Consider the following 27962-nt stretch of genomic DNA (forward strand, 5'->3'; position numbering starts at 1 on the left):
AAGTGTGCCAAATTACGCTTGGCGTTAGAACAAATGTGTGTTAAGTTACAGGAAAGGCTGCATAATGAAAAAGCATGACACTATCTGGCATTTGTGTTCATGCACTAAGCTGAAAAACATGTCAAACTACAAAATGACCGAACAGCGAACTCCTTCAGACAACTTTAAATACACGCAGCTACAATGAATTAGCATGCACAGTAACACCAAAGTAACAAAAAAGGCACCAGAAGTGTCCTACTGAGTGTTCCTCTGATCCATCCGCCAGAACCCGCAGGCTGCCTCCTCCTTGCTGAGTGAGCAGTCACTGGGACCCGCCTCCTTGGTGCTGACTGGGTCATATGACACACCACTCATTCTCAAAAATGTTTCAACAAAGAAAAAGAAAAACCCCAGAGCAGCTGAGCCAGTTATCATAAAAAAGGGTACTTTCAAAACACAAGGCTCCTTGATGAGGGTCCCATATGTTGATTACACTTGAAACAGCATTTTTTAAGGGTAAATACTACACCTTCAAAAGGACCCTTTGTATATCAATAACTTACCAAGTTCTTAAAGAAAAGTAAGTGGGGGCAGCATATATAACAGAAAATGTCATTTACAAAATTCCAAAACAAAGGGGTTGAACACATTCTTACTAGGGATTTTAGCCTTTGCAGACCATTGACATGCACACAAACCTATATAACACACTGCAGGAGAGGGAAATACACATCAAATTGAATGTGGATTATTTAAGATAAATCTTCCAAGATCTGGATTGGATTGATTGAAAGTAAAAGTATACACTTTCAAATGTTTTGTATTCTTTCTATCCTTGATATTGTTCTACAGTAGTTCTAATGAGGTTCTATTAAACCTGAAGAAATAGTTAAACAATGTCTTCCAAAGCTTTTCAAACGCTTACCAAAGTCTGGAAATAACAACCCTGATGACAACATTTTCACAACAGCAAGCCCCTCAATATATGGAAATGCAATACTTGATAGTAAAGAAAAACTGCCACTGTAACTTAAATTGTTATGGTATGAGAGCTGATATTAATCATTTTTTCTGTTAATGGAAAAATGCAGGGATGTGCCTTACAACAAAAGCACATCAACATCGATCAGATCATATTTTGAATAAGGGGCTCTACATGTAACACAACATTACAGTAAATGGTTAGCATTTAAAGTGTTTTAATTTAAGGATAACCCATATTGTCTAAATGGACTTTGGACACATTTTCAGACATTTTAATTAGCAATAACTTGTTGAGACACTAAATATTGGTGACACTTTATTCCACAGCTTCATAAATTCGGAATAATTTACAAGTTTCCTGGAAAGAAGTGTGTCATTTGGTACAATCATGGGGAAAATAGAAGCAGGGTTAAATCAGCACACTTCCAATGTAATCATTTCAACAACTGCAAGGCTCCCCTGCAGATTCGATAAACAACAGGTCGGCTTAACATCTTAACATGCAAATGGAAAATGGGCCTACAGACAGGCAAACTATTCAACAAGTATGAAAAGAAAAGTTAGATAAGTGAATAAACTACTTTTTAGGAGGGTTTTGTAGGAGCAAGGACGTTTTTTTTTCGTATTATGTTTGACCAAATTACCCTCCTCTTTCCAGAAAATAAATTCAAAATAGATCCCTAAAAATAAAAAGAGCCCGATAGTAGCTGACGACATAAGTTATCTAAACAAACGGTGAACTAAATGTTAAATCTATCCTGTACTAAAGGAAATAATATAAATCAACCATTCCAAATTGACAGGGTGGCATCTTTAATCAATGTATTGTTGACAATATAGCAAGTTATGTTAGCAAAGAAAATATCAGTCGTGTTGGGAGAGAATTTTGGGACAACCAACATATACATATGCGTAAAACAACGACATAAAGAAAAAAAAGTATTCACAAACAGTTTGTCAGACACACAAGGCAGGCATTCACACACTTACACACATAAGCACATCGCACTGGCAGTCCAGTAAAGCAGGTTTGGATATTCTTCTGTTGGTACAAAAAATGGTTATGACAAAAATAATAATAGCATTTGTTGTCTCCTCCCTAACTGCCCCTCTGCTTTCAGTCAAACTAGCTGATGTATGTACAGGTGAGAAGGCAGTATGGCCACATCGTTTGTAAATACAAATATTTACTGGCATTTTTCCTTCCTCGAGTCCTTCATACAAAATCATATTTTTGAGGTAAGAACTGAGACATTATCAAAAAATGTTAAACCAGAGTTTTACTAAAATGCACCCCATAATTGGAAAAAGAAATAACTAGGTCTACTCCAAAACTCACAAAACAGTGGGAAAAAACCATAGGAAAATAAAGGAAACAGTCTGAGGTTGTTTCAATGTACTGCTAACTGTGTTGTGAGAGATGGTGACATCACAGGACTCTTCAAGGTCTTTTCTTAAATCACAGAGAAAGTGACTGTAGAGTGTTAGCTCGAGGGGCTAACATGTAGCATACTGTGGTAGCAGCTCCCAAGGTGAAAATATGTGAAGCTATAAATGTAAAGTGGCTAAATGACTGGAAAAGGTGTGGGCCAGAGAATAAAATAATATTACCCACAGCATTAAACATTTAAGCTAGTTAGCTAGCAAACGCCATGCTAGCAGCTCATTAACTTTGACTTAACTTTGAGCTAAATGCTATTGTAAGCATGCTAACATGCTCACAAAGACAATGCTAACATGCTGCTGTTTAGCAGATATGACACATTTATGTATTTATTAAAGATGGAACAATGGACATTCATTAATTTGAGAACTTTAGACATACAGGCTAATTTTCCTTAGCAGCTAACACTAAACTTGGCAGCTCTACCATGTTCACCATCGTAGTTTAGTAAGTTAGCATGCTAACAACTGCTCATTAGCACAACATAACATTTAAGCTAAAGGGGAAAGTTGTTACTTTTGTTGGAATTTAGTGATACATCCAAGTTTACATTTGAATTTAGATAAGGAGAAATTTGGTGAAATATTTTGCTTCTGGTCTGAACAAACAACTTTTTCCTATGATGTCTTTAGCTCACTCTTACATCTCTTCAACAGGAAAATCCATTTACATTGCCCAAAGGATATAACAGTCACTACTGTATCGCCACCAGTTTTTCACCAAGCTGCGTCTCCTTTCAGGATAAAAGCTGGACAAAGTAAAAAGGAAGAATGTTCTCCTTTCCCCCCGAACACCAAGTTAATTTGCATAATAGGAATACTACACAAACCTATAAAGGAAGAAAATCTCAGCACACACACACACACAGCCGAACCAACATTTAACATACATTTCAGCCGAGGAGCCACATAATCTTTCATATACACATAGTCTTCACTCCAGTGAAGAAAATTACAGTTTTTTTTTTTACATCAACACTTGGTCTTATACAGCAAAGACTGGATCCAGAGCATTCACCATCGTGAAGACCCAATTTGAAAATTAGAATTCAAGTCTCGCATTGTCATTTTAGTTTGTAAAGATTTTGGGTTCTGAAAAGTGATGGAAAATTAGGTTGTCATCTTTTTCAGATGTTTATATGACCAAATGCTGGAATTCTGTGGTACGAGTAGACCTCCATGATGTGAATGCTCTGTGGTCAACATAATGGCAAGTAGATGATCATTTGTATACCTTTACAGGTGCACCCATAACATTTTTATTTGGTGAAGTAGGAGTACAAAATATTCAGGCAGTGATAGATGTTGGCCTTTTATAATCTGGGCTTTAGCTACTGATAAAAAGCAGAAAACTGGGGAAATGAAATCCTTCATCGCAGTAAGTCTGCCCAATCTTCTATTTCCAACAATGTTATCGGTGCACCGTTACATACAATGATCATCATGTTCTTCCTTCACATAAAAGACAAAGCTAAGTAGATTCAGACATGTATGTTTTTTTTTTTTAAACAGCTCTGTACACAATACACGGGGGGCGGTCATTGGTGTGGGATGTGGCTTCACATTTAACTTTCTCTCACCGCCTCTCTGTCTTTGACCCACCGTGTGTTTACTCCACATGCAGCCGCCAGGAACTCACTTACAATCATCTCTTTTGCTTTTGTCTTACATGTATCACTTATATATGTATTACTTATATCCACTTAATGGCGGCGAGTCGCATTCTTACATTGGAATATGTCTAGCCTTTCAGTGCAATGTGCTGAAGTTACATTTTGGGCAGCGACGCGTGGGAGTGAAACAACAGTTTGTCGTCATTATCACAACTTCTACCCCTCTACATGTCTTGCAGCTCACTGTAACTCGCACACACTTTATTCTCTCTCCCCCCCCCCCCCTCTGTTGGAGAAACAACAACAGTGTTTGGAACTGAGGGTGAAGACAAGTGAATTTTAAGGGATTTTTGGGATTATTTCAGGGGGTTTTCAAGCTTTGGGAGGGGGATTTATTAGCATTGCACGCCACCTCTGAGGTGTCGACGGAGGCCAAAAGGTGACGGGTTCAGGGGAATAGGGAGGGGAATTTGTTTTTGGGGTCAAAGGGGGATGCTGCACTCAGTGAAATGTTTCGATATCACTGTCCGTGAGCTTGGCATTGTCTCTGACTTCGTCAAATGTGTACGACTTCACGATCTTCCCGTTCTGAAAGACAGTGTGCAGCAGGTCCTGGAGACGAAAAGAGAGGATTAAGGTTAAATGCAAATAAAGAAACTAAATGAAGGACAGTCGAGAAGGAAAAGAAAGGAGAAACAGAGTGGAGTCGAGAAAAGAGGCAGGTCAGTGTCCATGAAATGTATTTCTTTGAGCCAAAAGTGTCTGAGAGTTACTGTCAGCATTGAACTCACCACGCCATACTCCTCCAGGTCGCCTTTGCCCTCCTCCAGGGTGACAAAGTCTCCGCCCTGAGTCCGGTGCAGGGACAGGCGACCTTTCTTTGACCTCTTGTTAGGGTCCGCCACCGGGTCTTTGAACACATTCACCTATACAGCACAGAAAAAAAAATATAAATCACATTTGGAAATGCGAGGGAATGCAAGCAAAGTTATGTGCTGATTTATAAATGCCAAAGTCAGGCATAAACTTTTACTTTTGTGGCAAAATAAAGCTAGCTGCTACATTGTAAAGCATCAGTTCTCACCCCCAGTCCGTTAGTGACCACGTAGCTGCATTTGAAGGAGCAGTTGAGCAGATCTCTGGTCAGTTTCTGCAGCAGAGCCCCTCCGGACCCAAAGGAAATATTCTCAATGGACCACCTGTGCTGCTTCATGCCCTCCACAATCTGAGGTAGAAATAAAACACAGTAACATGTAAGAGAAACAACTTACACCTCCTTGTACATGGCATCAGTAAGTCAGTAGCATGTTTTCAAACCTCTTGCAGTGTGTTGATATCAACTCCGTCTCCCTGTATGACTCTGATGTAAGGAGGGAGAACCTTATAGCCTTTGGAGTTCTCCTCTGGAGTAAACTTCTTACCCAGGATCTCCAAAACCTGAATCAAGAGAGGTTATAACAGAGAGAGAAAAAGTTAGCGTCTTAAATCGAGGTGTTCTTCACAATACTAGAACGGTATTGCCCTATCCTGCTGTTAAAAGCGATACAGTTCCTCTTTTACAAGTACTCAATAATGACAAATACTTAATTTGGTAATGCAATAACAACATTCTGGCTTTGTAGTCTGAATCAAGATGGCAAACTTTTGTTTCAGCATTAACATGTCAGCCCTACAGTTCCCTTAATGACCTTTTCACAATAAAAGCTCTAGACCTATATGCTGTATAACACATTTTTAAGAAGCAACTTAAATAATAGGCTAATAGGCGCTTCTAGAAAACAGCTGGGTGCATGTATCTCAGCTCTGTGACATGTTAAGTTGTAGAGATATAAACTGAAAATTACAAAGTATGAACATTATGGTGCAAGTGTTCAATATTAACGCACCCTAAACTGCCTTGCATTGACACTGTCAGTTGTTTCCAACCCGTCTACCTTGGTATATCTTCTTAATTGAATTGATATTGAGATTATGCAGGTGTCTTATCAAAGTCATTATTTTGGTATTTTTTTCAACACTAATTTTAAGATTCTTAGACTAGCTTTGTACCTTCAGAACGGTATCCAGCGGGTTCCCTGAGTCTGGCCGCACCACCAGTGGAGCGTCTGCACTGCGCGCCACGATCAGCGCCCTCAGGTCCTCCCCCCAGATCTTCTCGCAGGCGTTGTAGATGTCGTAGCTGTCGCTGACGATGGACACGGGCACGTTGGGGAACTGCTTGATGATGTGCTCGAAGGCGTCTTTCTCGTGGTCCTTCCCCCACGCTGTGATGGTGCTGCAGAGAGAACGGAAGATTGTCAGTCATTTTTCTTCCCATATCATCAATCAAAATTATATTATATCGTGGTTGGCTTGAGTGATTGGTCTTTAAATGAAGAAAAACGTAGTAATGAATGAATGGAGACCACTTCACAACATCCATTCAAAATATAGAGATGGATTAAGTGAGAGGTTAAACAGCAAAAAAAGAGAATGCCTAGGCAAGTAGTGAAAATGATGCATATCGGAATTTGTATTTACATTTTTACCTGATTAATGCATATGTAAGTGGGAAATGAAAACATACGACTGAACTGCAACAGGCATTGATCAGATGTTAATACCACAGATCGGCCAGCAGAGGGCAGTGCACTCCAGGTATTACTTTTGGATGACTACAGTAAAATGAAAATACAATTTGGCTTAGGTGTAGTCACCCACACTATAAAAAAGGCCCTAATTTTTGTACTTGTCCATAGAAAAATCAGATCCCAAGACAGTTTCAGTTTTAGGTCCTAAGATAACAAGATATCTGAAAGGCCTGCCAACACCTAAATACGATGAAAGTGCCTGAAATCTAGTTTAAAATCTTTGTTTTGTGATATTCACTGTACGCAGAAGTAATCTCAGGCAATTTTCATTGTGTCAGGATTTACAAAACCTTCTTAAAAGGTAGTGTCTGATTCAGTTACCTTACAGTGCAGATCAGACCTGAAACACTTTAAAAAATGTATTTTAATGTACATTTCTCGAAGATTCTCCAGTTATCTCTCCAAGGCCCTATGATGCTTTGAAGGTGACACACCTCTTCCCTCTACATCAACATCAAAGTGGAAATTCACCGCGACCCATTCCTCTGAGGTAGAAACCACACAGACTTTAGGAGGTGAGCCATTACATAACGGTTACTATGACAGCTACTGCCAGGATCCCACAATGCACTTGTGTGGGGATGAAGGGTGCGCTGGAGCAGCAGTAACTGCCCTGGTGGCTAGGAAGAAGGGACAAGTGCAAAAGAGATAAAGTGTGTGTGTGTGTGTGTGTGTGTGTGTGTGCACAGAAAATATGGATCAGTGCCATAAAACAGCACCCGAGACACGCGAGGGCCAGTGCATGTGCGTCAGGGCAGCAGCCAATCAAAAGCTTCACCTCCAGCCAATCACAGCCCCCCTCACAAAGGGAGGTAGATGAAGCAGATAATTAGTGTGAGGGTGACCATCGGGGAGCAGCATAACACCGACCTCAGCCAAATGACGAGTCAATTCTCACTCATGCTGATCAATTCCCTCCGTCAACAGCTTTGGCCGAGAACCAGCTGTAATTTGAAACACGTTTTCCTATCTTGAAAATCTATTTGGCTTGAGGGTGAAAAAGTTATCTCCCAGACGTGGCTCCCAGCCAGGACATGAAGTATCTCAGCAGAGACGAGTAGAGCCGAGTAGCGTACCCCTGCTGTACCCCTGCTGTACCCCTGCTGTACCCCTGCTGTACCCCTGCTGTACCCCTGCTGTACCCCTGCTGTACCCCTGTGCACTCTGGGAGAATGTGAATGCATTATGGCGACCATTAGCATTGTGGACAGGAGTTTGCAGCCTCTGGGGGCTAACGTTCTGCAAACCTAGCACGTACCCTCAAAAAGATTGGCTTGTCGTCCCTCCCCGAATTACTCAGATGCTCAACGTCTTCATCATCCCATCACTTGACTAGGGAATCAGCACATCCCTCAGAACGCTCAACAAACTACTAATGAGTGGTGCAGGAATGAGTCCTTTACCCAGAAATAAGTAAGTAGTAGTAGTTGTTCTACTAATCGCTAACAAGTTGCTAAATGATGCTACTTAACGTCACCGAATATTGTCCGTTTATTTCAGAAACGTTGATTCTATGTTTTATTTGTCTATGATCTGGTGTGAGACGATGGAGACAATAAAAACAAAGGGATGGCACTCATTCAAATATTCAAGATGGATGTTCCACATAACTGGTTTAATAGATACAACTCCATACTGTGTTGAAGGTCAAGCATTTCTCAAAGGTTATATCCAAGTTAAGGCACATTCTTAATCTTGAAAACATAAGGGTTAAATGTATCTTTCATACTCCTGAGATTTGCTATGAATTCTGCTTGACTACTCCTGCACTTCATACTTGTACCTACAGCCAAGTTCTTCACAACTAAAATGTATTATAAATATTAGTGTTTGGGTTTCCTTTATTTGCCAGACACGGACGCATTTCATAGAATTAACAAACTACTGATGAGCTGATAACCAGTTCTATCACCAAGAGAAAAAGGTTGCTTGGTCTAATTACCAAAACATTGTAATTTCTTGTTTGTTTGACTGTTATTACACCTGAAGGATTGTCCTTCACTAAGTCAATTATGCCTCTGTTACGAAACATCCCTTCTGTTATTGTAGAAAGTTCATGAACATTGTATAAGAAGGAGGACAATGAGAAGGGGAGGGTTTCAATGTATACTGTTCCCTTATTGCAAAGGTTTACTACTCCCTGTAACTGCAAGCATATGTCATTGTAACTGGTGAAATGTTAGTGTTAAGCTTTATGAACTGCTACCAGTAAACCTGAAGCTAAGGGATGTGGCTACGCAAAGAAACACCCAGTCTCCAAGCAGGGACTAAGCTTTAATAAGCATAATAAAATAAAAGTGTGTGTGTGTGTGTGTGTGTACCTGTGCTCTGCGGCAGGCACTGAGAAGCCGGGCACGGGGTCCTTGGTGCCGTAGTACTTCTTAATGACTCCGATGCCGGCGACCGTGTCTGTGCCCTTGAAGTTCACCAGATGGGCCGAAGCCCCGATGCCCGCAGTCTGCAAAGAGACAGAAGATGGTGTCATGGGATAAAAAGTTATTTCTATATCATCTAAATTCTAAATGACCTTGAAGCTGCTCGCTGTGGCTGTAAATGCTTTGGCTAACTGTTGTATGACTTGTGTTGTGATTGTGTGTTTTAAAAATAGTCTGAAACTGTGCCGTTATCATTCTTGGGCCAGGACTCTCTTGAAAAAGATATTTTTAATCTCAATGAGACCTAGCACATTCTATGGACAATCTTGCATTCCCAAAGATATTGATATTGAAGTGACTGTTATTTTGTATATATTGATTGATGTGTTTTTTATCTTAATGTGTGCATATGTGTAAATGTGTCTGTTGATTGTGTATATAGGATATACATATCTGTATACTGTATTTTTGTATTTGGGATTGTTGGAAACGTCATTTCGATTTCTCTGTCTGTACACACTAACTGAAAGGTTGACAATAAAGTTGACTTTGATCCTGGTTAAATAAAGGTAAAATAAAAAAATAGATATAGTTTTTAATTTCACACAATTTTTTAATGCCTCCTAAGATTGAGAAAAATATTTCACAATCTACTAATACGCTTTTTCCAGAGGTTTGATACATAGCACATTTGTCAAACTACTATTTCAAAAGTCCTTTAGTGTGGAGGAAATATGAAAACCTGCTTAATTCTAACCGTTTATTCTTCTAGATAACTGAGCTCACTTCAGTCCGTCCCATCAGACTGTTCGAAACTATCGAAGCTCAGGAAAGTTGACCTTGAGTTAGGACTTTCGAGCTACAGTTTCCAAAGTCAGGAATTCCCTTTCAAGTTCAGGATTATGTTTGTAAAAATGATTTCATGATAAATACAGTGTGAGTGTACCTCCTGTGAGGAGACGCCCCTGTAGCCAAAGTCATGGAGTTTATACGCCAGCTTGTCCAGGTTCCCAGAAGTCTCCAGGAGATACTTGGCGAGGATCTTCTTCTGCTCTCTGGAGTTGGTTGCCACGGTGATGGGGTACCAGATCTGCACCAGGATGGTCTGATGGAGGGAGGGAAAGAAGGACAGTCCAGTTTAATTTAATTTCAGGGTGACAGATCACTTTCAGGCCCATTCATCTTAAAGGTCACCTATTATGCAAAATCCACTTCTTCATGTCTCTTCTACATCAACATGTGTCCTCTCTGTGTAAAGAGGTTCTGATACTTTATGATGTCATAACGATGTTTTGGCTTGTGTAACCATTAGCCAATCACCAACCAAGGTAACCACCCCCTTATCACCTGAATCTCCTCCTAGAGCACCATTGTGTTATTTTTAACCAAATATCTCTCAGAGGGGCGTGGGGAGGGGCTCCTTATTTTCATCTAAATTAACAGACAGTGGCCGTTTCTCAATCGCCAGTACGCTTGCTTGGTAGCACATGTCTTCCGAGTCACTTGCTTCAGAAGCTAGGCAAGAATCCTTCCTGGCATTCGGAAAACGAAGAGTGGAACAGGCTAGCAAGTGTGCAGGTGTGCGTCATATGAGAGGCCCCGCGTTACATTTTCCGCCACAGATTTGGGGAAATTGGTCCGTGCGCAAAGCATTGTGGGGATTTTAAGGACGCGAAGTCTACCCATGTGCAGCCTCGAAATTTCCCCCAAACCAAGGACGCGGCCTCGGTGGAATTCCAAGTATGCTGGACATTGGAACGGTCCTGCTGCGCCACTTGATGACGTAGCATCCTTGAAATATTGGCTTGGAAGCCAATATCCTCGCAATTGAGAAACGGACAGAGAATCAGCACTTTTGAAACAGGGCTGAAACAGAGGGGGTTATGGGATGCTGCAATGATCTGTTTGGTGTTTGGAGCCAAACACTTCAGAGACATGTTTTGTATATATCTGAGACCTGTAATATATTGATGAAAAACAGTATAATAGGGGACCTTTAAATCCTGTGATTACAAATTCATCTAAAAACACTTTTCAGAGCCTATTAGGCCGGTTTAATCAAACATTAAACCTAAGTCAGCATAAGTCGCAGCTGTTTTTTCAGCCCTGAACGGACCAGTGAATACGAGTATTTAACTCGTCTGAATACCCCAAACTAACGGGCTCAGAGGGATCAGAGGGGGCCGCTCATTCTCACTGCAAACATACATTCCTCATGTCAACTCTGACCACACTCAAAAAAAGTGGATTATCTTCTCAACGTCCTCACCGCCAGCTTGGAAATCTACTACTAGCAAGCCACATGAATGTCTGGGAGCAAATTAATGTTATATGCTACACAAATATGGCCAGGATCCGTTGAATTTTCAGAATATTGGGTTGCAGATTATAATTTTTCGGGTTCGATAAGCTAAAAAAGAAAGTAGAAAGAAAGGGAAGTCAAAGAAAACTAGTTCTGCTTAAAAATTAGCAATGACACCGCACTGTCACTTTAATTCATGTTTCTTTTGTTATTCATGTTTTATTATCTTTGAGTGTTTTTAAATGCCATTTTATAATATGTTTCTTGATGCTCTTAATGTCTTTCATTTTTGTAAAGCACTTTGAATTGTCTTGTGTTGAAAGGTGCTATATAAATAAACGTTGATTGCCTTGCCTTACTAGTGCTGCACGATACAGAAAAAAATACTGCCATAACAGAATAACATGAGATGTTTTACAATTATTCATGTTTGTATTAATCATTATCTGTATCAGGGCTGCAACATTAATGAAAATGTAACGGAAAAAGCAATTATGGACTCGTGCAATATCCAGATAGCAGTAAAATCAATGTTTGTTGAAAGCTTAATATATAACAATATCACTCTTAATTAAAGGTCCCATGTCATGCTTTTCCGGTTATTACCCGTCCCCTTGTGTGTTATGTAGGTTTCTCTGCATGTAAACGGTCTGCAGAGTCACAAACCCTCAAAGTACACCCTGTAGCGAGTAAAAGTCTAACACAGAAAAGACCCGTCTATGCTGCCCCAGAACGCCTCGTTGGAGATTTCTCTTTTTCTTCCTGGTACTAAGTGACGTAACGACGACCCAAATGGACCAATCCGCGGAGCCGTGAGCACACACAGACTCACAGCCAGGCTGCGGGTGTGTGTGTGTGTGTGTGTGTGTGCTCGGGCTGGTTTCGGGCTGGGTTTCGCTGTCTCGCAGACCCCACGCAGCCACCAGGAAACCACACCAGTAAGCCAGCTCACACTGTCCGCTCCTCGCAGCAGCGAGCCGCGCAACGTCCCGCCAACACGGCACCCAGACCCCACGCCGCATTCTCATCTGTTTGTCATTACTGGTGTCATTTTCTGGTTGCCAACGCCATTGTAACACATAATCACTGATGTTCTGCTGTAACGGTGGTGGACTCATCAGAACAGAGTGGGCGAGCTGACCAATCAGAGCACAGTGGGCTCACAGGGAGGGGGGGGGCAGGAGCTCCAACTAGCCGTGTAGGACAGAGAGTGAATACACATACTATACAGAGATGCTGTATGAGAAACCAATGTGAGTTTGGAAAATTGAACAATGTAAATCTATTCTAGTAGACCTCAACAATGGAATTATGATCAGTAGAAATGGCCATGACATGGGACCTTTAAGTTCTGTGGTGTAGTTCTTTGCTACAGTTCAGATTAAAACAAATCCCACCATGATCATTTAATATATCTTGCCACGATAATGTGATGATAATTCCCTCTAAAACGGCAAATAATATCCCAGCTTCACATTATTACATCAATAATAATTTAAATTAGATGCATCATGCAGTCCTTCCTTTTGAATTCAGTACGTGTCTGACTATCTGTGCTTCTTTACATATGTCAACGTCTAATCTAACACAAACTGTACCCTATTAAAAATCAAATGTTGTCAAAGTAAGCGTCTAATTCAAGATACATCACAACCACTCTATTTCTAGTTAAGGAAATTAATCTAATATGGTTCATACAAACTGTTCTCGCAACATTTTCATGTGTGTTTAATAGGAATGACACCTTACTATGTGTTTGTGGAACGTCATTAGAAGCAGATTAAGAGCTTTACCACCATTTAAGAACCAGGAAGTAGAGATTTCTGCAAACTTTAACTTTTTCAAATTCCTCACTTAACTCTGCCGACTAATACTATGCAGTGTGTTTTCACAGGTCACATGCCTCCTCAGACTTAATCATAATCTAAACCATAAAATCATGTGACTGCAGAGAAATGCCAACACCCACCCGAACACACACACACACACACTAAAATAAGAGTTTTTGATCATCCTGTGATAGTTTATCGGGGGGGGTTATTTCTCTAAAGGTTACCATGGGGCAGTGATACGGTAAAAACCACACTCAGGAGGACTGTGTGCACACAAACACGTGCCAACATATCTTCTAAGTCAATGTCCCGTAACAAAATGGAGGGAGATAAGGGACGAGAAGCGGGTGAGAATAAGAGAGGTAAAAGATCAAGAAAGACGTAAAAAAAAAAAAAGACTGACAAGAAAATGAAAGTAAAAGAAGAAGCGACAGCATGGGCAAAGGGGAGAAACAACCTAAGTGCACCGAGCTAAAGGCTACGGCTAATTATACATCAACCATGAAGCATGAGTGTGTGTGAATGAATGTATTTATATCAGCCGTGGAGATTGTGTGTGTGTGTGTGTGTGTGTGTGTGTGTGTGTGTGTGTGTGTGTGTGTGTGTGTGTGTATGTGTGTGTGTGTGTGTGTGTGTGAGTGTGTGTGAGTGTGTGTGTCGTAATTGTGCTCGTAACTGTATTGAAGCCCTTTCACTGGTGTATTTAGTCTTTATAGTTTGGTCTATGTGTGTGTACCTATAGATCAAAATATGTCTGGAAACACAGGGCTACTTCACTGAAAAAGATTTGACAGAAGATAGACTTATCAAAGACACATATGTATAACTTACAAGTGTTCCTTTGTATGCTTTCTTTTTTGCATCAATGGATGGCAACAAAGACGGCTTGTTCTTAATCATCTTCTCAGAAAACCATCAGGCTCCACATGATATTCATGAATGGGGTGAGAGAGACAGACCGAGAGGGAGGCAGAATGGAGATATTGCAGCTTACGGTAAATGACTTTCGCTGCAACGAGTCATTGAGGACAGTCTGTTCATGCAGCATTAAGTGCAGAAGATCTTCGTCTCGGGAAGGACTCAATGTAATAAACGCAGCGCCGAGGAAGCTGCATCCGACACCAGCCTGCCTGCTTCAAATCACTAAAAGCTTTTTAACTGCTGTACTCTTTCTGACAAAAAAAACCCCACCGACGTTATGTTGTTGATATCTTTTAAACATGTTTCGCCACGACAGATGATCACAGGTGGTTATATTCCCTTTTGGCATCTGATACCTCATTTGACATTTTGTGAGACATGCCGTTTAGCTTTCTTGCCAATAATTGGATTAAGGAGGCCCTATTTTGCTTTTAGGGGTTTCGCTTTCATGTACTGCGTTTTTGTGCATGTAAATGATCTGCAATGGCTGAAATCCCAAAGTGGGACATCTCTATAGGCCTGTCGCGATAAGCAATTCATTGACTTATCGTACGATAAATACAAATGAACTCGATAACTTTTCTGACCTCGATAAATTGCCGTTTACATGCGTGTTTGTTTACATAAAGATGTGACCAGCATTTTAGCCAGGCTGCCGGCCAAGGCGCGCTGTGAGGGGCGGGGCTCACACACAGCCAGGTCAGGACACTACGCGTGCAACAGCCAAATTAATAACACAGAGACAAGCAGGAGACAACGTGTGACTTACTCGAGGGGAATTTGAAGTTAAATGGAATTGGTTGCAAAACCTAATTCCACATCTTCGGTGTGGGAATATTTTGGATTTAAGCTAAATCAACGAGGCGAACCTACGGACTTGAATGAGCCGGTATGTCGCATTTGTTTTCAAAAGCTAGCAATACGACCGACCTTAAACTGCACCTGAAACACAACCACCCCATTCCGTTTTCAACCAGCCCCCACCGTCCCGACGAAAACATTTTTTTACTACTGCATTTTCACAAATGCAATTGCGTGTTTTGGCCACAAGAGAGCTCTGTTTTCCAGCCTGAGTCTATTTAATTGATTGTTTTGGTTGTGTGTGATTTATTTAATTAATCTTTTACAATTGAATTTATTTGTTTTATTTATTATATATAATTTATATATTATTTCACATTTCATTTGCAATGTTGAATGTTCAATAAAAAAGGATGTACTTGAATTATTATGATATATTATCATTATGTCAGTGGTCTAAAATGGTCTTACAACGGTGCCGACAATATTATCGTTTATCGCAATAATTTCCGGGAAAATGTATCGTCCAACAAAATGTATTATCGTGACAGGCCTACAGCTCTAAGCAGTTAGCCAATCACAACAGAGCCGGCCAGCTAACCAATCAGAGCAGACTGGGCTCTGGTTTCAAAGCATGGAAACATGTCACAGTAGAGACACAAAACAGAAATATGAACCTGAAAATGTGCATTATATGTCCTAACTGCACCAGAGCAGCTTCTGTAAAAATATATAAGCCTACATTTTTAACCAACTGGTCCTTCCTCTCTTAAACGGCCTTTAATAAAATTAAAACGTAAAGTGAACAAAGTTGACACACATTCCTTACACTTACATGTTCAGGATGATTTCAAAGCCTCAGAGAACAGAACATTGTTCGAGTCAGGGCGATGATTTAGGACTGAAATTATTTTAACATGGATGTTTCTAGCACTCTTCCTCCTGCAGTTACAGTCCATCTCTAAGCGGTAGTTCAGCAATAAGCCATGGGGGTGAGATTTAAGAGGAGATACTGTAAGAGGTGTCGTTGGGCGTGCTGCCAAGCTAAATAGTTTACAGCTTTTATAAAACTGTTAATTCTCCATTGTGATCAAAAAGGGCAGTATTTAGTCTTAAATCGATAATCAAATAAAGATAACCATTAAAACACACTGATATGCCTAGCAATGAAGTTCCAATGGCAATTTAAGGAGCACATTAAAGTCTCAACTGTTATATGAGGCCAGAAGAGTCAAGTCAGATTCATAGCTTGTGTGGTTCCAGTTTTAAAAACACTGAATTAGACCCCTCCCAGCCCGATGCACTTTCCCTTATTGACTTAGGTGTCTTCTCAGGACCTAAGATAAACAAGAGGACGGACAAAACAAACGTACCTCCACCCAGTTGGTGAGCCAGTAGCATTCAGGGTCCGTGCTCTCCACCGTGAACAGGACGTTGCCCCGAGGGATGACACTCCCCTCGGGCACTGCCTTGATCTCAATGGGCAGGTGGCCGTCGTATTTCTGTAATCACACACACACACACAAATATCCCATTCAGAATCAGGTGTACACTGTGTGGACTGGTAGGTCTAGGATGGGTTAAATGAAGTGAACATGTGTTTCATTTCGTGATTTGGTTTGGATATGTTGATGCAGAAAGCCTAAACAAAGGAAAGTGACACATTTGGAGGCGAATTCTGGTGAGATTCAAACTAACATATGTGGAAAGGCAGTGAGATCAGGCCAAATATAGATACTTCCTGCATTTTAAACCCTGTTCAAAGCAAATGTGGTGTTGCATTTCACACTTAATAATAATACATTTGATTTCTAAGCGCTTTTTCAGGTGCTCAAAGACATATTAAAACAGCAACACAACATTATTCACACATTAAAAGCCAGTCTGAATAGGTGTGTTTTGGTCAGTGTGCAAAATGTGTGCAATGGGCAAAAGAAACTAAATCTAGAAGTAGCAGATGATACCACTAAGAAATATTTGTCTGCTTAAAATGGTCCGGTATGTATAAGTTGGTTCAAAGCTGATCATAATGAAGTGATCTGTGAGAAATGATTACAATGTGATTTAGCAATATGTCAAGCAGTAACCAAAGGAGTATAATTTAGAGGTGATTAACACTTCACCTCTCTTGAGAGAAGGCTTTGTCAGTACAGCTATGTGCTCTCTCCAAGGTGCTGAAACAGTTCCTCTCAATAACCAGAAATATGTAAAGCACATTTTCTCTGATTTATTAAAAGGCTGTGATTCATTTCCAATCTGACTTTAATCTCCAACTAGCTTTTCTCTCCCTCTATGGAAATCCGCAGCACTAAATGTGGTTCAGATTTCTCTCTTTGCGACGGCTTTTATTACACATGCAGAACATATTTCTAAAAGACTATTAGCCACCCTCTGGAAACTTCTGCTTTGTGTATTTATAGCCCCACTTTGCTGTAGCAGACTGTGTCCCTTATGACAGTAATCTGATTACAAGCTTGCTCCGTTATGTGTGTCGTGACTGTGTGAGTTTACATGTCCAACACAGACCGTTAGCCTTCAGTATGTGCAAATATTAAAGGTCCCCTATTATACTATATTTTCATCAATATAGGTCTCAGATATATACAAAACATGTCTCTGATTGGCTGAAACACCAAACAGATCATTGCAGCATCCCATAATCCCCTCTGTTTCAGCCCTGGTTCTAAAGTGCTGATTCTCTGTCTGTTACTTTAGATGAAAAATAAGGAACCCCTCCCCACGCCCCTCTGAGAGATATTTGGTTACAAAGAACACCTTGGTTGGTGATTGGCTAATGGTTACACAAGCCAACAAATCGTTATGACATCATAAAGTGGGCAAAATCTGATCAGCTCATTTTCAGACAGGTTTTTATATAAATGGATCAGGACAAAAAGAGAGAGAATCTTTTTTCCGGAAACTTCCAGAATCTCTTTACCCAGAGGGGACACATGGTTATGTATAAAAGACATGAAAAAGTGGATTTTGCATAATAGGTGACCTTTAAAGTGTACTAGCACCACAGTATAATGATCTAGTTTCAACTTTCCCCTCCATAAACCTGTAAAATAGTATCCTGTGGAATCTCACTAATATGCATGACAACTCGTTACTAGTATTATGTTGAAACAAAGATTTGTAGGCGCAGTCTCTTACCTCCAAGATGTAGTTCCAGCCCTTCTCGTTGAAAACATCATCCTGGAAGTGTTCTCTGTAAACCTCCTTCGCCTCCTGGATCTTCTCTGGGGTCACGACCTTTCCTGGAGAGGAGGAAGGGCAAAGAGAGAGAGAGAGGAGGTTCAGAAAGTGATAAGAGTGAAGGGACTGGAACGCTACTGTCCTCTGTAGTAATGAAATTAGAGCTGAAAAGGCCTCTTTATTCAAACACACAAATGTACCTCCTTTCAAGTTTTCAGACCATGGAAACGTTTGCACACAACAAACCAAAACAGAGACAAATATAAACAAAGCTTGATATTGTTGTATTAAAAAGGCAAACAGCTAGCATGGCTCTGTTCAAAGCTAATAATAATAATAATAATAATAATGTCTCTTCTGTTGCGTCTTAAATCATGGTGATACAGGGGGATGTCTGCAGGACTCATGCCTTTTGTTAGTTGCCTGGCAACATCAAAGATAAAATGAGAGAGTGAATAAAAACCTTAAAAAAAGAAAAGAGGGTTTTCTTAATGACGTTTCTTTAAAATCTTATGGTAAACGGGTTCCTTTTTCCTACTTGTACGTTTCCTCCGGCACCTTCACTAAAGTACAGTTAGAGAAGATTTAAATGCACTCAGTCATGATGCACCCTTTTGGGTCCATAAGCAGGAGGACCGGGGGACGCATCTCTACCGGCCGTGCTCCTCATTGAGCTGTGAGGGACGCTGAGTGCAGACAGCTGGTGTTTCTGCCTCGTACGGTGGAGAGCAGCTGTGCTTTTGTCTCCCTCTCGCTCTGTTCTGCCTGTCTCTCCGTCTCCCCCGCACCTCTGCTACCGCACCGTGAAATCCTCTTAAGAGACAGGAGGGGGGGGGGGGGGGGGGGGGAGACGCATGCCTTCTTTCTTTTGACTCCTTCTCCTGCTCTCTCTCTCTCTCTCTCTCTCTCATGCCCCTCGGGATGACGCCGACAAACGTCCAAACTAGTTAATTGAAGCGCTGCATTATACTCGCTTATCGTTTCCTTCTTAACCTGCTGGCTCTGTGCTGCTAATCATCCCGAAGCACCTTCTTGTAAAAAGGAGTGTCTCTGCAGGCCACAATAGAAAAGCACCGGCCATGTTGAAGTGTCCTCAAGCAATGCACTGAATCTAGAGCGGTTCTGCAGATGACCTTCCCCTACTTGTGACCTTGTCCTGGAAAAAAAATGCTCCCACGGAGACAAATAGCGCATCATAAAAGGCTTTTGGTATGTGGCCTGGTTGTAAAGGGAGACTCACTGGACAACAGCAGGACAGAGTGCTCCCGTATTTGACTTGTTTAGTTGACTGGAAGCCCATTTCTATTAGCACAAACATGAAGAATCATTAACAGAGGTAAAAACTAAAAGCTGCAAAGTCATTCAATCTGGCTTCAGCGGCTGTTGCTCAAGGGGGTAACTAAGTATGCAGCGTGTGGTGATGTCTGCAAATCAGAGGGTGAGCAGCTCGATCTGACAACATGTGAAACTACATCACAAAACAGGCGGAAGTTTTTAGAAGCATCATTTAATTGTAAATCGAGACTGACCTTTCAGGTATTTGTTGAGGATGTACTGTAGGCCGTAGAAGACGGTTTTGTCATATTTGACTTTTCTGCTTTTGGTGGGATCGGTCCTCCGCTCACGGCACTCGAAGTAGGAGTACACTTTACTCGTGTTGGGGGGGGTACTGTTTGTAATGCGTGACCTGCAGAGACAAAGAAAACATGAAGGGGATTAGACAGATTATCATGGCAGTTTAAAATAAGCAAACTGATTTAAAAATATTTCGATTTTTATATCATTTCTTAAATGTTTTCCCCATTAGGGGTTTGTTTGGGGAGTTTTTTCCTATCTACTGCAAGGGTCGAAAAGGATGAATTTTTAAATCCCTTGAAGCAATTTTCTGACTGAGCCTAAATAAATAAAAGGACCTTGACAGTTACCAGAATAACGCGCTGTGCTTGTGCACTCAAATAAGCTCATGTAGGTAAAGAAGTGTGCAAATGAAGACACAGTGTATTCCCTGAACTGTATGGAGGTTTTGAGTCATCCACGGCTTGTTAAATCTTGACACCTCAATAAACAGTACCGTAGTTTCAGAGTTTCACAATGTATAAATACTGATACAGATACACCTTTCAGGGGAAGTGTTGAAACCCTTTATGTAAATTCTCAAACACCTTCAAGATCACATAGCCTAGCATTTTTTAAGACCCCATTTACACAGGAGCGCAAACGGACGGAATTCGTTATAAAAAAAAGTATTCCGTTCACACGCATTCAGCTCATTTAACGCGTCCGTTCACACGAGACCACTGGAAACGCTGTAGTACATATGCCGGGCCTGTAAATGGCGCTGTACTTCGGCCACAAAATACACCAAAAGCAGCGAAGAAGACCCCCGAGCATCTTCTGTTTATGCCCCGCGGTGGAATTAGCAACATGTAGTTCATGTAATTCTCCATGTCCACTTGTTGCTGATGGTTGTGGTAGAGGAGCTGTACATTTTGCACTAACATCTGTAGCATGGTCAGTAGCTACTGACAGTAGCTACTGACCATGCTACAGCAGTGAGCAGCAGAGGTGGGGAGAGGTGGAGCTATGGCTTCATCGTTATCAGGAAATGATCGTATAGGACGTACACACGGAGCCGTTTGCCCCCCCCAGAGTGTTCCGTCAGCAGAACTATCCACCTTGGGACCCGTTATCGTTTGCGGGGTCCGTTACGGCGGTTCTGTTACGGCCTCGTGTGAACGAACAGGCTATATGCTTGAGAAAAGTAGCAGATACAACCCGTTTCGTTCTCGTGTAAACACTGCCTAAAGCTGCTAGATAACATGGAGTAGTATGAAATGCAAATATAAGTCTTATCACATATTGTTGTCGGACGCCGAGACAGTTTTGGGCTGCATACGCAACAACGAAAAATATTTTCAAAGACTTCGAATTCAGTTCAATTACAACAGACGGAGCTATTCACGGTCACAACTCAAGGATCCCGGCGCAAAGCCGTTTTTGTTTATTTTATCAGTGTTTAGAGCTCTAGTTCAACAAAACACCCATCAATCAATATATTGTGTTAAGTCAAATAAGACTAAATGTCTTCTCCCACACATTTACTATTATTATTCCCTTACCACAATCAGTGGTGCATGTTTCTAGTGATTTGCTTATCTACTGTCAACTGACTGAGACAAAAGAAAGTGTGTGCCCAGGCTTGTTCCTCACTCTGACAGAATACACCCGATGAGGGGGAAGTGTACCACACAGAGAGGAGAAGACAGTCAGCTGGAGCCATCTGGACGAGAATTCAATCCAAAATGAACCCAGGGATTTCCACTGAGAACACCGGGGCATCTCGGGGTCAACTTCCAGAAATAAGGTCCACAGGTTGATGGGAACGACTACAGATAACTGACTTATTTTGTAATGGGATCTTTCAGACTGATCTGCTTTCAATAGTTTACTTGCAATAGCAATTTAGAATCAGAGACGGCAAGGGTTCAATCTTTCTATGTGATAAGCTGCATTCAGTGGACATTAAACGTAAAAAAACTGTACATCTTACAGTCGCATCTAGGGAATTCTACTTAATAGAACTGATAAAGGAGGACATCAAAGATCAAACAAGGGTTAACATAAGTCATGGGTTTGTTCTAACCTTGGTTAATACTTCATTTATGTCGCAAGCACAGGAAAAGTATAGATCACAATCTAGAAAAGTAGGCATTCGAGGATCAAAATAGTTATTTCCTAGTTGGGCAAAAAGTTTGAATTAAATGTTAATGAACTACTCAGTTTCTTTGACCCTGTCTCTGTCCTTTCCTCTGGGCTTTCGTGGACTCAAAATAGAGTCGAGTGTCACACAACATGACACTGCGCTTGACCGCGTGTGTGTGTGTACACATTCACTGGCCCACATGCCCATGGAGATACACAAACACACACAATATGTAACCATCTCTAGTTTGCAAGCTGCACCATCCAGACCTCTTCAAGCATTATCTTATAATCACCATTTTCTGATCTTCTTCAATACATCTCTGTGTGCTTAGAAATCAACTCGGTTTCACTTTCCTTCTCATTATGCAACAATATAGCATCATAAAAAAAAGAAAGAAGGTGAAACGTAGTTGATATTAAATCACACTGTCTTGGTCATAGAGTTTTATTGAAGCTGCACAAATTAATGTTCAATGTTTTAGGTGTAACTTTACTTGTGTGTTTTCTTAACCCTCCTATTGTCTTCGTTTCCCCCCCCCCCCCCCCCCCCCTTACTTTGGTGTTCGCGGTCAAATTTGACCGGTCCTGTTTTAACTGCTATACATTAACACAAAAACCATTAATCATCACCACATTTCATTTAACACCCTTTCAAACTGTAAATATTGTATCAGACTGCTGGTATACATGAGAAACTGCAGTAAATATACAAAGAATAGACACTGAACATGTATTGCGTGTGCCAGGTGTGATCCATGTGGGGGAGGGGCACATAAGAGCGGGAAATGTGTCAAATTGTTCTGTGTGTGTGTTTGTGTGTGCCAGGTGTGATTCACATGGGGGGGATTGGGCACATAAGGGGGGGACACATCTAGAGTATGTGTGTGTGTGTGTGTGTGTGTGTGCGTTTTATCTGATCCGGATGGTTACTAATTCCTTTTCTTTATGGCGGTCATGTGACCGGGAACACCATGGGTGTTACAAAGTTGACTAAATCATCCAAAATTCAATGAAAGTGGTGATCAGCAATTTTATATGTTCAAATGTCTACTGTGAAGGATATCATAAAGCCTTAATGCAATCGAATGTAAAAAAAAAAGGTTATGATTGATGAAAGTAGTAAATCGGTCAGATTTGACCGAAGACAACAGGAGGGAGTCGTTTGTGCTGACAAATCCACAGAGACTCTACAGTTTCCCGAAGCTCATTGGCGCGTTTTGACGTCTTTCAGCTTAATGTTTTGGTTTTCTGCCAGTTAACTTCCTGGTTTTGGTTCATTTAGAGTTCACGTACAGTCAATTTTAGCGAAAAATGCTCTGATATGCTAATCTTTCACTTAGAAACGCCTCCAAATACATCTTGAGGTTTCGGTGATTCCCAGAAATCTGCAACAGTAACTCTAGTGTTAAAAAAATTATTAAGATTGCCAGTTACATTACATTCATTTCGATACTTAAACTATATTAAACTCCATGTCTTTGGGTTTTGGACTAAAACAAGACATTTGAAGACGTAGTTTGGGTTGTGATTGTCATTTCCATCATTTTATGGACAAAACGATGGAAATAATCAGCAACAATGAAAACAATCATTATACAACTTGAACTCGTCTAGAGAGAAGCTGACTCAGATTAACATTAAGTGTCACCTCTTATCTTCTGACTAAGTTTACCATCCACCTCCTTATACTGCAATATTAAACTCTGATGGTGGTGAAGCAATTGAGAATAACACATCATATAGAAAGTCTTCAAAAAATGCTTATTATTCTTCTGTTGCCCTTTGAGGATGTAATGCTGTGTCTTGGACAAGAGATAGCATTTGAAAAAAAGGGAATGTTTGGACACCTAATCTGGCGGCAGAACGGATGTCTCTCTGCAAACATCTGAAGCATGCAGCGGCTGGCATAATGCTAAATGACGAGAGTATCCTATTGGCTAAATGTCACAGGATAAAGCCTCACTGTAGCCATTCTGCTCTGTGGAAATGTTTCCCCCACAAATCCTAGACCCCTACCTACTTACTTACTCACTGTAATTCTCTGGATCTAAGCTTCAGAAAAATGTCCTGTTGCATAAATGTGGTCATATGGCGACAAACTTCTGTTGTGGTACTCTAAGAATGTGCACGAACAATGATATCTCTGTACATCTGAGAGACCCTTAACACCAACAATACACTTGGTCACGGCTTTGTTAAATAAGACAATAGGCGAGTTTGGCTTTGGGGCTGAGCTTCTCTATCAAATCAAAACAGACAAAACGTAAAAGGCACCCAGGTGCAGCTTGTTTTCATGTCATGTGAACAGAGTGTATGCATCTTATTGGTCAATTAAATTATACCACTTCTATAGTTACAAAGGTTATTGCACAGTCATGCACACACAACATATTCATGCCACTCACAATGGCACAATCGAGGCACACCCAAACACAATGGCTTGGCTCCAAATCAAAAAACGTTTTATTTGTACTTTTAGTATAATACAGCAGCTGTATTTACAAAGTATGTGCTGTTGTATGCAACCGGGACACACTACTTCATCCTTGGTCCTTGAACTTTTGCTTATATGTCTGCTAAGCAAAGGATTGTTGGTCAGAAGAGACGAAAAAGCATAATGGCTTTCATTTTGCAAAATGCAACTGCATGCTGTAGGTAGGATATCCGGGTATTTTTTGGCATAATGCGTTTGTTGTGCTTTGGAACAAACAAAGAACTTTTCCGGCATACTGATGAGTATTTGACTATGTATCTCAAGAGTACATTTGGATTCTTGTGGTCCCTTTTTTTCCATTCAAAACTATTCCTAATCAAGTACATAGGAGAGCTAATTTCAATATCTTCTCTAGCTTATTGTGTGCTGCTAAATGACGGCAGAGTTAATTATATAAAGGTTATGGAGTTTTTATATTTGATAGGTTATCATTACAACTTGTGTAAACATTCAAAAGGAAATCCATTGGCAAAGGTCACATTTTTCATGCACAAATAAACACGTTTTACTATTATTTCTCTAGTTTATCAATTGGAGAATTTGGTATATCAAGGTTATACAAAATACAATGTTGCACACTACATAAATGTAGGTTTAAGCTAGCTGCCTTTTAATTTAACTTCCCAATATATAGGCTCAGGTTTTCAACACATCTGATCCTAAATGACTGAGAGGTCCTGCTTCTTGTTTACCACTGTGTTTGTGTTTAAAGAGTCACTCCAGCCTCGTACGACAACACAGGTTTGCCTCGCCTGGCAAATACCTAACATGACATTTGATCAGACACACTCAAATCCTTAGTCTTTTCCCCATTGAGCTGATATTTGCTGCTCCTCTTGAGCCTTTAATTATCTTGACATTTTTCAGCAACGCTCTGCTTTAGAGATTGGACACACACCTGGTAGCTTTCAAGAGCAAATGCTTCTGTTTGCCACTGAGAGTCTCATAAAAAAGCATTTTGGCACTTTGAAAGTCTTATTAGACTTCCCAAAGTCCACAAAAAGTGGATATGATACCTTTGATAAATCATTGTTCTCAAATTGCTTTTTGTAGATACAAATTGCCTTATCACAACCATGACATTCTTTTTATGATAGAGATAAGCTATATCCGAAACGTTGTAAAAAATGAAACCAAATCATTTCACTCCCGAGAAATAAAAACCGAAAGTGAACATATATCTTGGAAATGGATTCCAGGAGACAAATATACATTTAAACATAGAATTACCATACTATTGAGAGCACTTGGCTTACACTCAAAGGAATTTCCTTTATGAATATAAGTGCTATATCCCTTAGAAAAACGATGTATTTACTGTGTAAGGAGACTTAAGGGGCATTTTCTTAGCGTTGGTAGCTCCATTACATGATAAAGCACCTGTTTTACATATTGATTCATATACATGATATGAAAAGACCTCACAAAATCTCACACACTCACAGCATGGCTGGCTGAGAATCAAAAAAAGAGAGTATAAATAGACACTGGTTCAAAAAAGATCACCCTGTTAAGAGATGTGTTATATAAATAAAGCACAACTCTACCTGGTGCCAGCTCTGACTTGCAATGCAATAATGTGATGGCCTAGACAAGTAATAGTACAGTTCAGTTGTTATAATATATCTTATTAATCATTATTATTGTGATGTATATGACCGAAACAGAATTTTTTACGAGGTACTTTCCAATAAGCAGGATGATGCCTAATAGTCCAATCTTCAGCTTCAGATTTTTTTGAGAAAGTACATAATGATCACACCTCTTCTTGTAATAATTCAGCCTGTCGGGTAACACCTTTTCTTGTAATGTAGTTAAATCAGACTCCATTTACGCAGTTATGAGTATCAACCTCACAGTTTTAAGCTTCCCCTTTTCCATTTAAACTCAACCCTCCGTCTGTCCTGACTCCCTTCCTGTAATTTCTGCCCTTCTGTCCCATCATCACACCACTGACCGGTCACATGACTGCAGAACATGGAGACTGGCCTGGAAAACACTTGCTCCATGAGATAAAACACTCCTAGAAGTGCATTTATTCTCGGGATACATGTTCCGTTTGCAGCCACGCTCTTTAACATTAGTCATTGTTTCATTCGCCATCAAAGCCTGAGGCAGTCGACTATTACAAATCGTTTTTATGGGACCAAACGTACCAATTATACGCATGACTTTGGACCCAGATAACCTAGAGGTGCACACAGAGAAATGACTCATGACTCATTTTAACTTTCGGTTTTGATTTCCCGTAAGTGAGGCATTGGCATTGGTAGCTTCATGCCGGCTAACATGACGCCTGGCTGGGCTTTTGAATAAGACTGAATGAGACTTTGTCCATGTGTAGCTCGCCGGGCTATCAATACAGCAGTAGCTAGCTTGTGGCTAATATTAGCTCTTTTTTATATCAATCCCCATTTCCTCCTTTCTGCGCTTCCCACGAGCTAGCTAGCTAACACAGCTAGCTTCATATCACTGTGACTAGCAACGCCGGCTACGTAACAACCAGCAGCTTTAGATATACGTTAGCCAGCTTAAAGATGGATGCTCTCTTCCTGAATTGTGGTACTCCATCTTCCTGCCCTTATCTTGCCAATTCGGCCTTCTGTGAACCGACAGAGACCGGCCACAGTGAAGATGGCCTTGGGACCGGTGATGAAACCACCTTGACTTTATGCTTTATTTTTCTTCCATCAGAAATTAGTACTGTACCTTGTATGAGTCGGTGGCTAACAGTATGCTGAAGTCGCTGTCTCTGTGCTCCATCTTTCACTCCTTTTGGGTCAGCTGTCAGTAGGTTCAGTGCTGTGGTTCGGGGACTCTCCAGCTCCAGTAGTGTAGCTGAGTTTGGGGGGGAAGGACCAGGGGAAGGACGAGCTGAGAGAGTCGGGCGGGGGAAGGGGCGGGCGGACCGGCGTCACAGAAGCTCCGGCATCACTCGGGGAGGTTCGGTTCTACTCGGCCAGCCAACCCGGTTTAACCGAAGAGACGCGTCACCAAAATTCCGGCATCACTCGGGGAGGTTCGGTTCTACTCGGCCAGCCATCCCGGTTTCTGAATCAGAATCAGAATCAGAAACGGGTTTATTACCAGATAGGTTTACACCACGACCACGTACGAGGAATTTGACTTGGTGTCGTGACTCGTGGTGCATAAAAGTAAAACAAGAATTAAAAACACAGGTAGAGAACTAGAAAAATATGTTTTGCGTCCCCCTGTTATTTCAGCCAAGATGAGTGTTTCATGTATGAAACTCACCCTGTCCACTCAGAACAGTACAACATATCAGCTGGTAGAATAGTTTAATCCTACAGTGTATTTGAATTGTTAAGGGACGTAATAGGTGGATGCACTATTTGTAGAAAAGTGACTTTGTACCACTCACTCTAATTGGGCCAGATTTGTTTCTGCAGAAATATGAATCTGCAGAAATAAAAGAAATATAGATGTATAGTCTACAATAGCTTTATATAGTACCAGTCAAAAGTTTGGACACACCTTCTCATTCAATGGTTTTTGTTTATTTAAAATGTGTTCTACTTTGTAGATTAATACTGAAGACATCAAAACTATGAAAGACCACATATGGAGACAATTCACTCGCATCGAGCTCTCCAACCCCCCATATTTATGTCCTATGTCATTCTGGTCATGCTAATAAAGTTATTTTAATTGAATTGAAAGC

At 40.8% G+C, this 27962-nt stretch overlaps 1 protein-coding gene across 1 annotated transcript; it reads right to left on the minus strand.

The window, feature by feature from the left end:
• Positions 1 to 1269: 1269 nt before the first annotated feature.
• On the minus strand, positions 1270 to 27144 carry nampt1 (nicotinamide phosphoribosyltransferase 1). Its single transcript, XM_034131287.1, is given in 12 exon segments — positions 1270 to 4634; positions 4814 to 4948; positions 5107 to 5247; positions 5340 to 5459; positions 6072 to 6297; positions 8974 to 9110; positions 9974 to 10132; positions 16257 to 16385; positions 18040 to 18143; positions 19611 to 19746; positions 19748 to 19768; positions 26990 to 27144. Coding segments are annotated over 12 exon segments (1473 nt in total). The 5' UTR covers positions 27044 to 27144; the 3' UTR covers positions 1270 to 4523.
• Positions 27145 to 27962: the final 818 nt, after the last annotated feature.

This window comes from Trematomus bernacchii, unplaced genomic scaffold, assembly GCF_902827165.1.
Source record: "Trematomus bernacchii unplaced genomic scaffold, fTreBer1.1, whole genome shotgun sequence".
Classification (NCBI taxonomy): domain Eukaryota; kingdom Metazoa; phylum Chordata; class Actinopteri; order Perciformes; family Nototheniidae; genus Trematomus; species Trematomus bernacchii.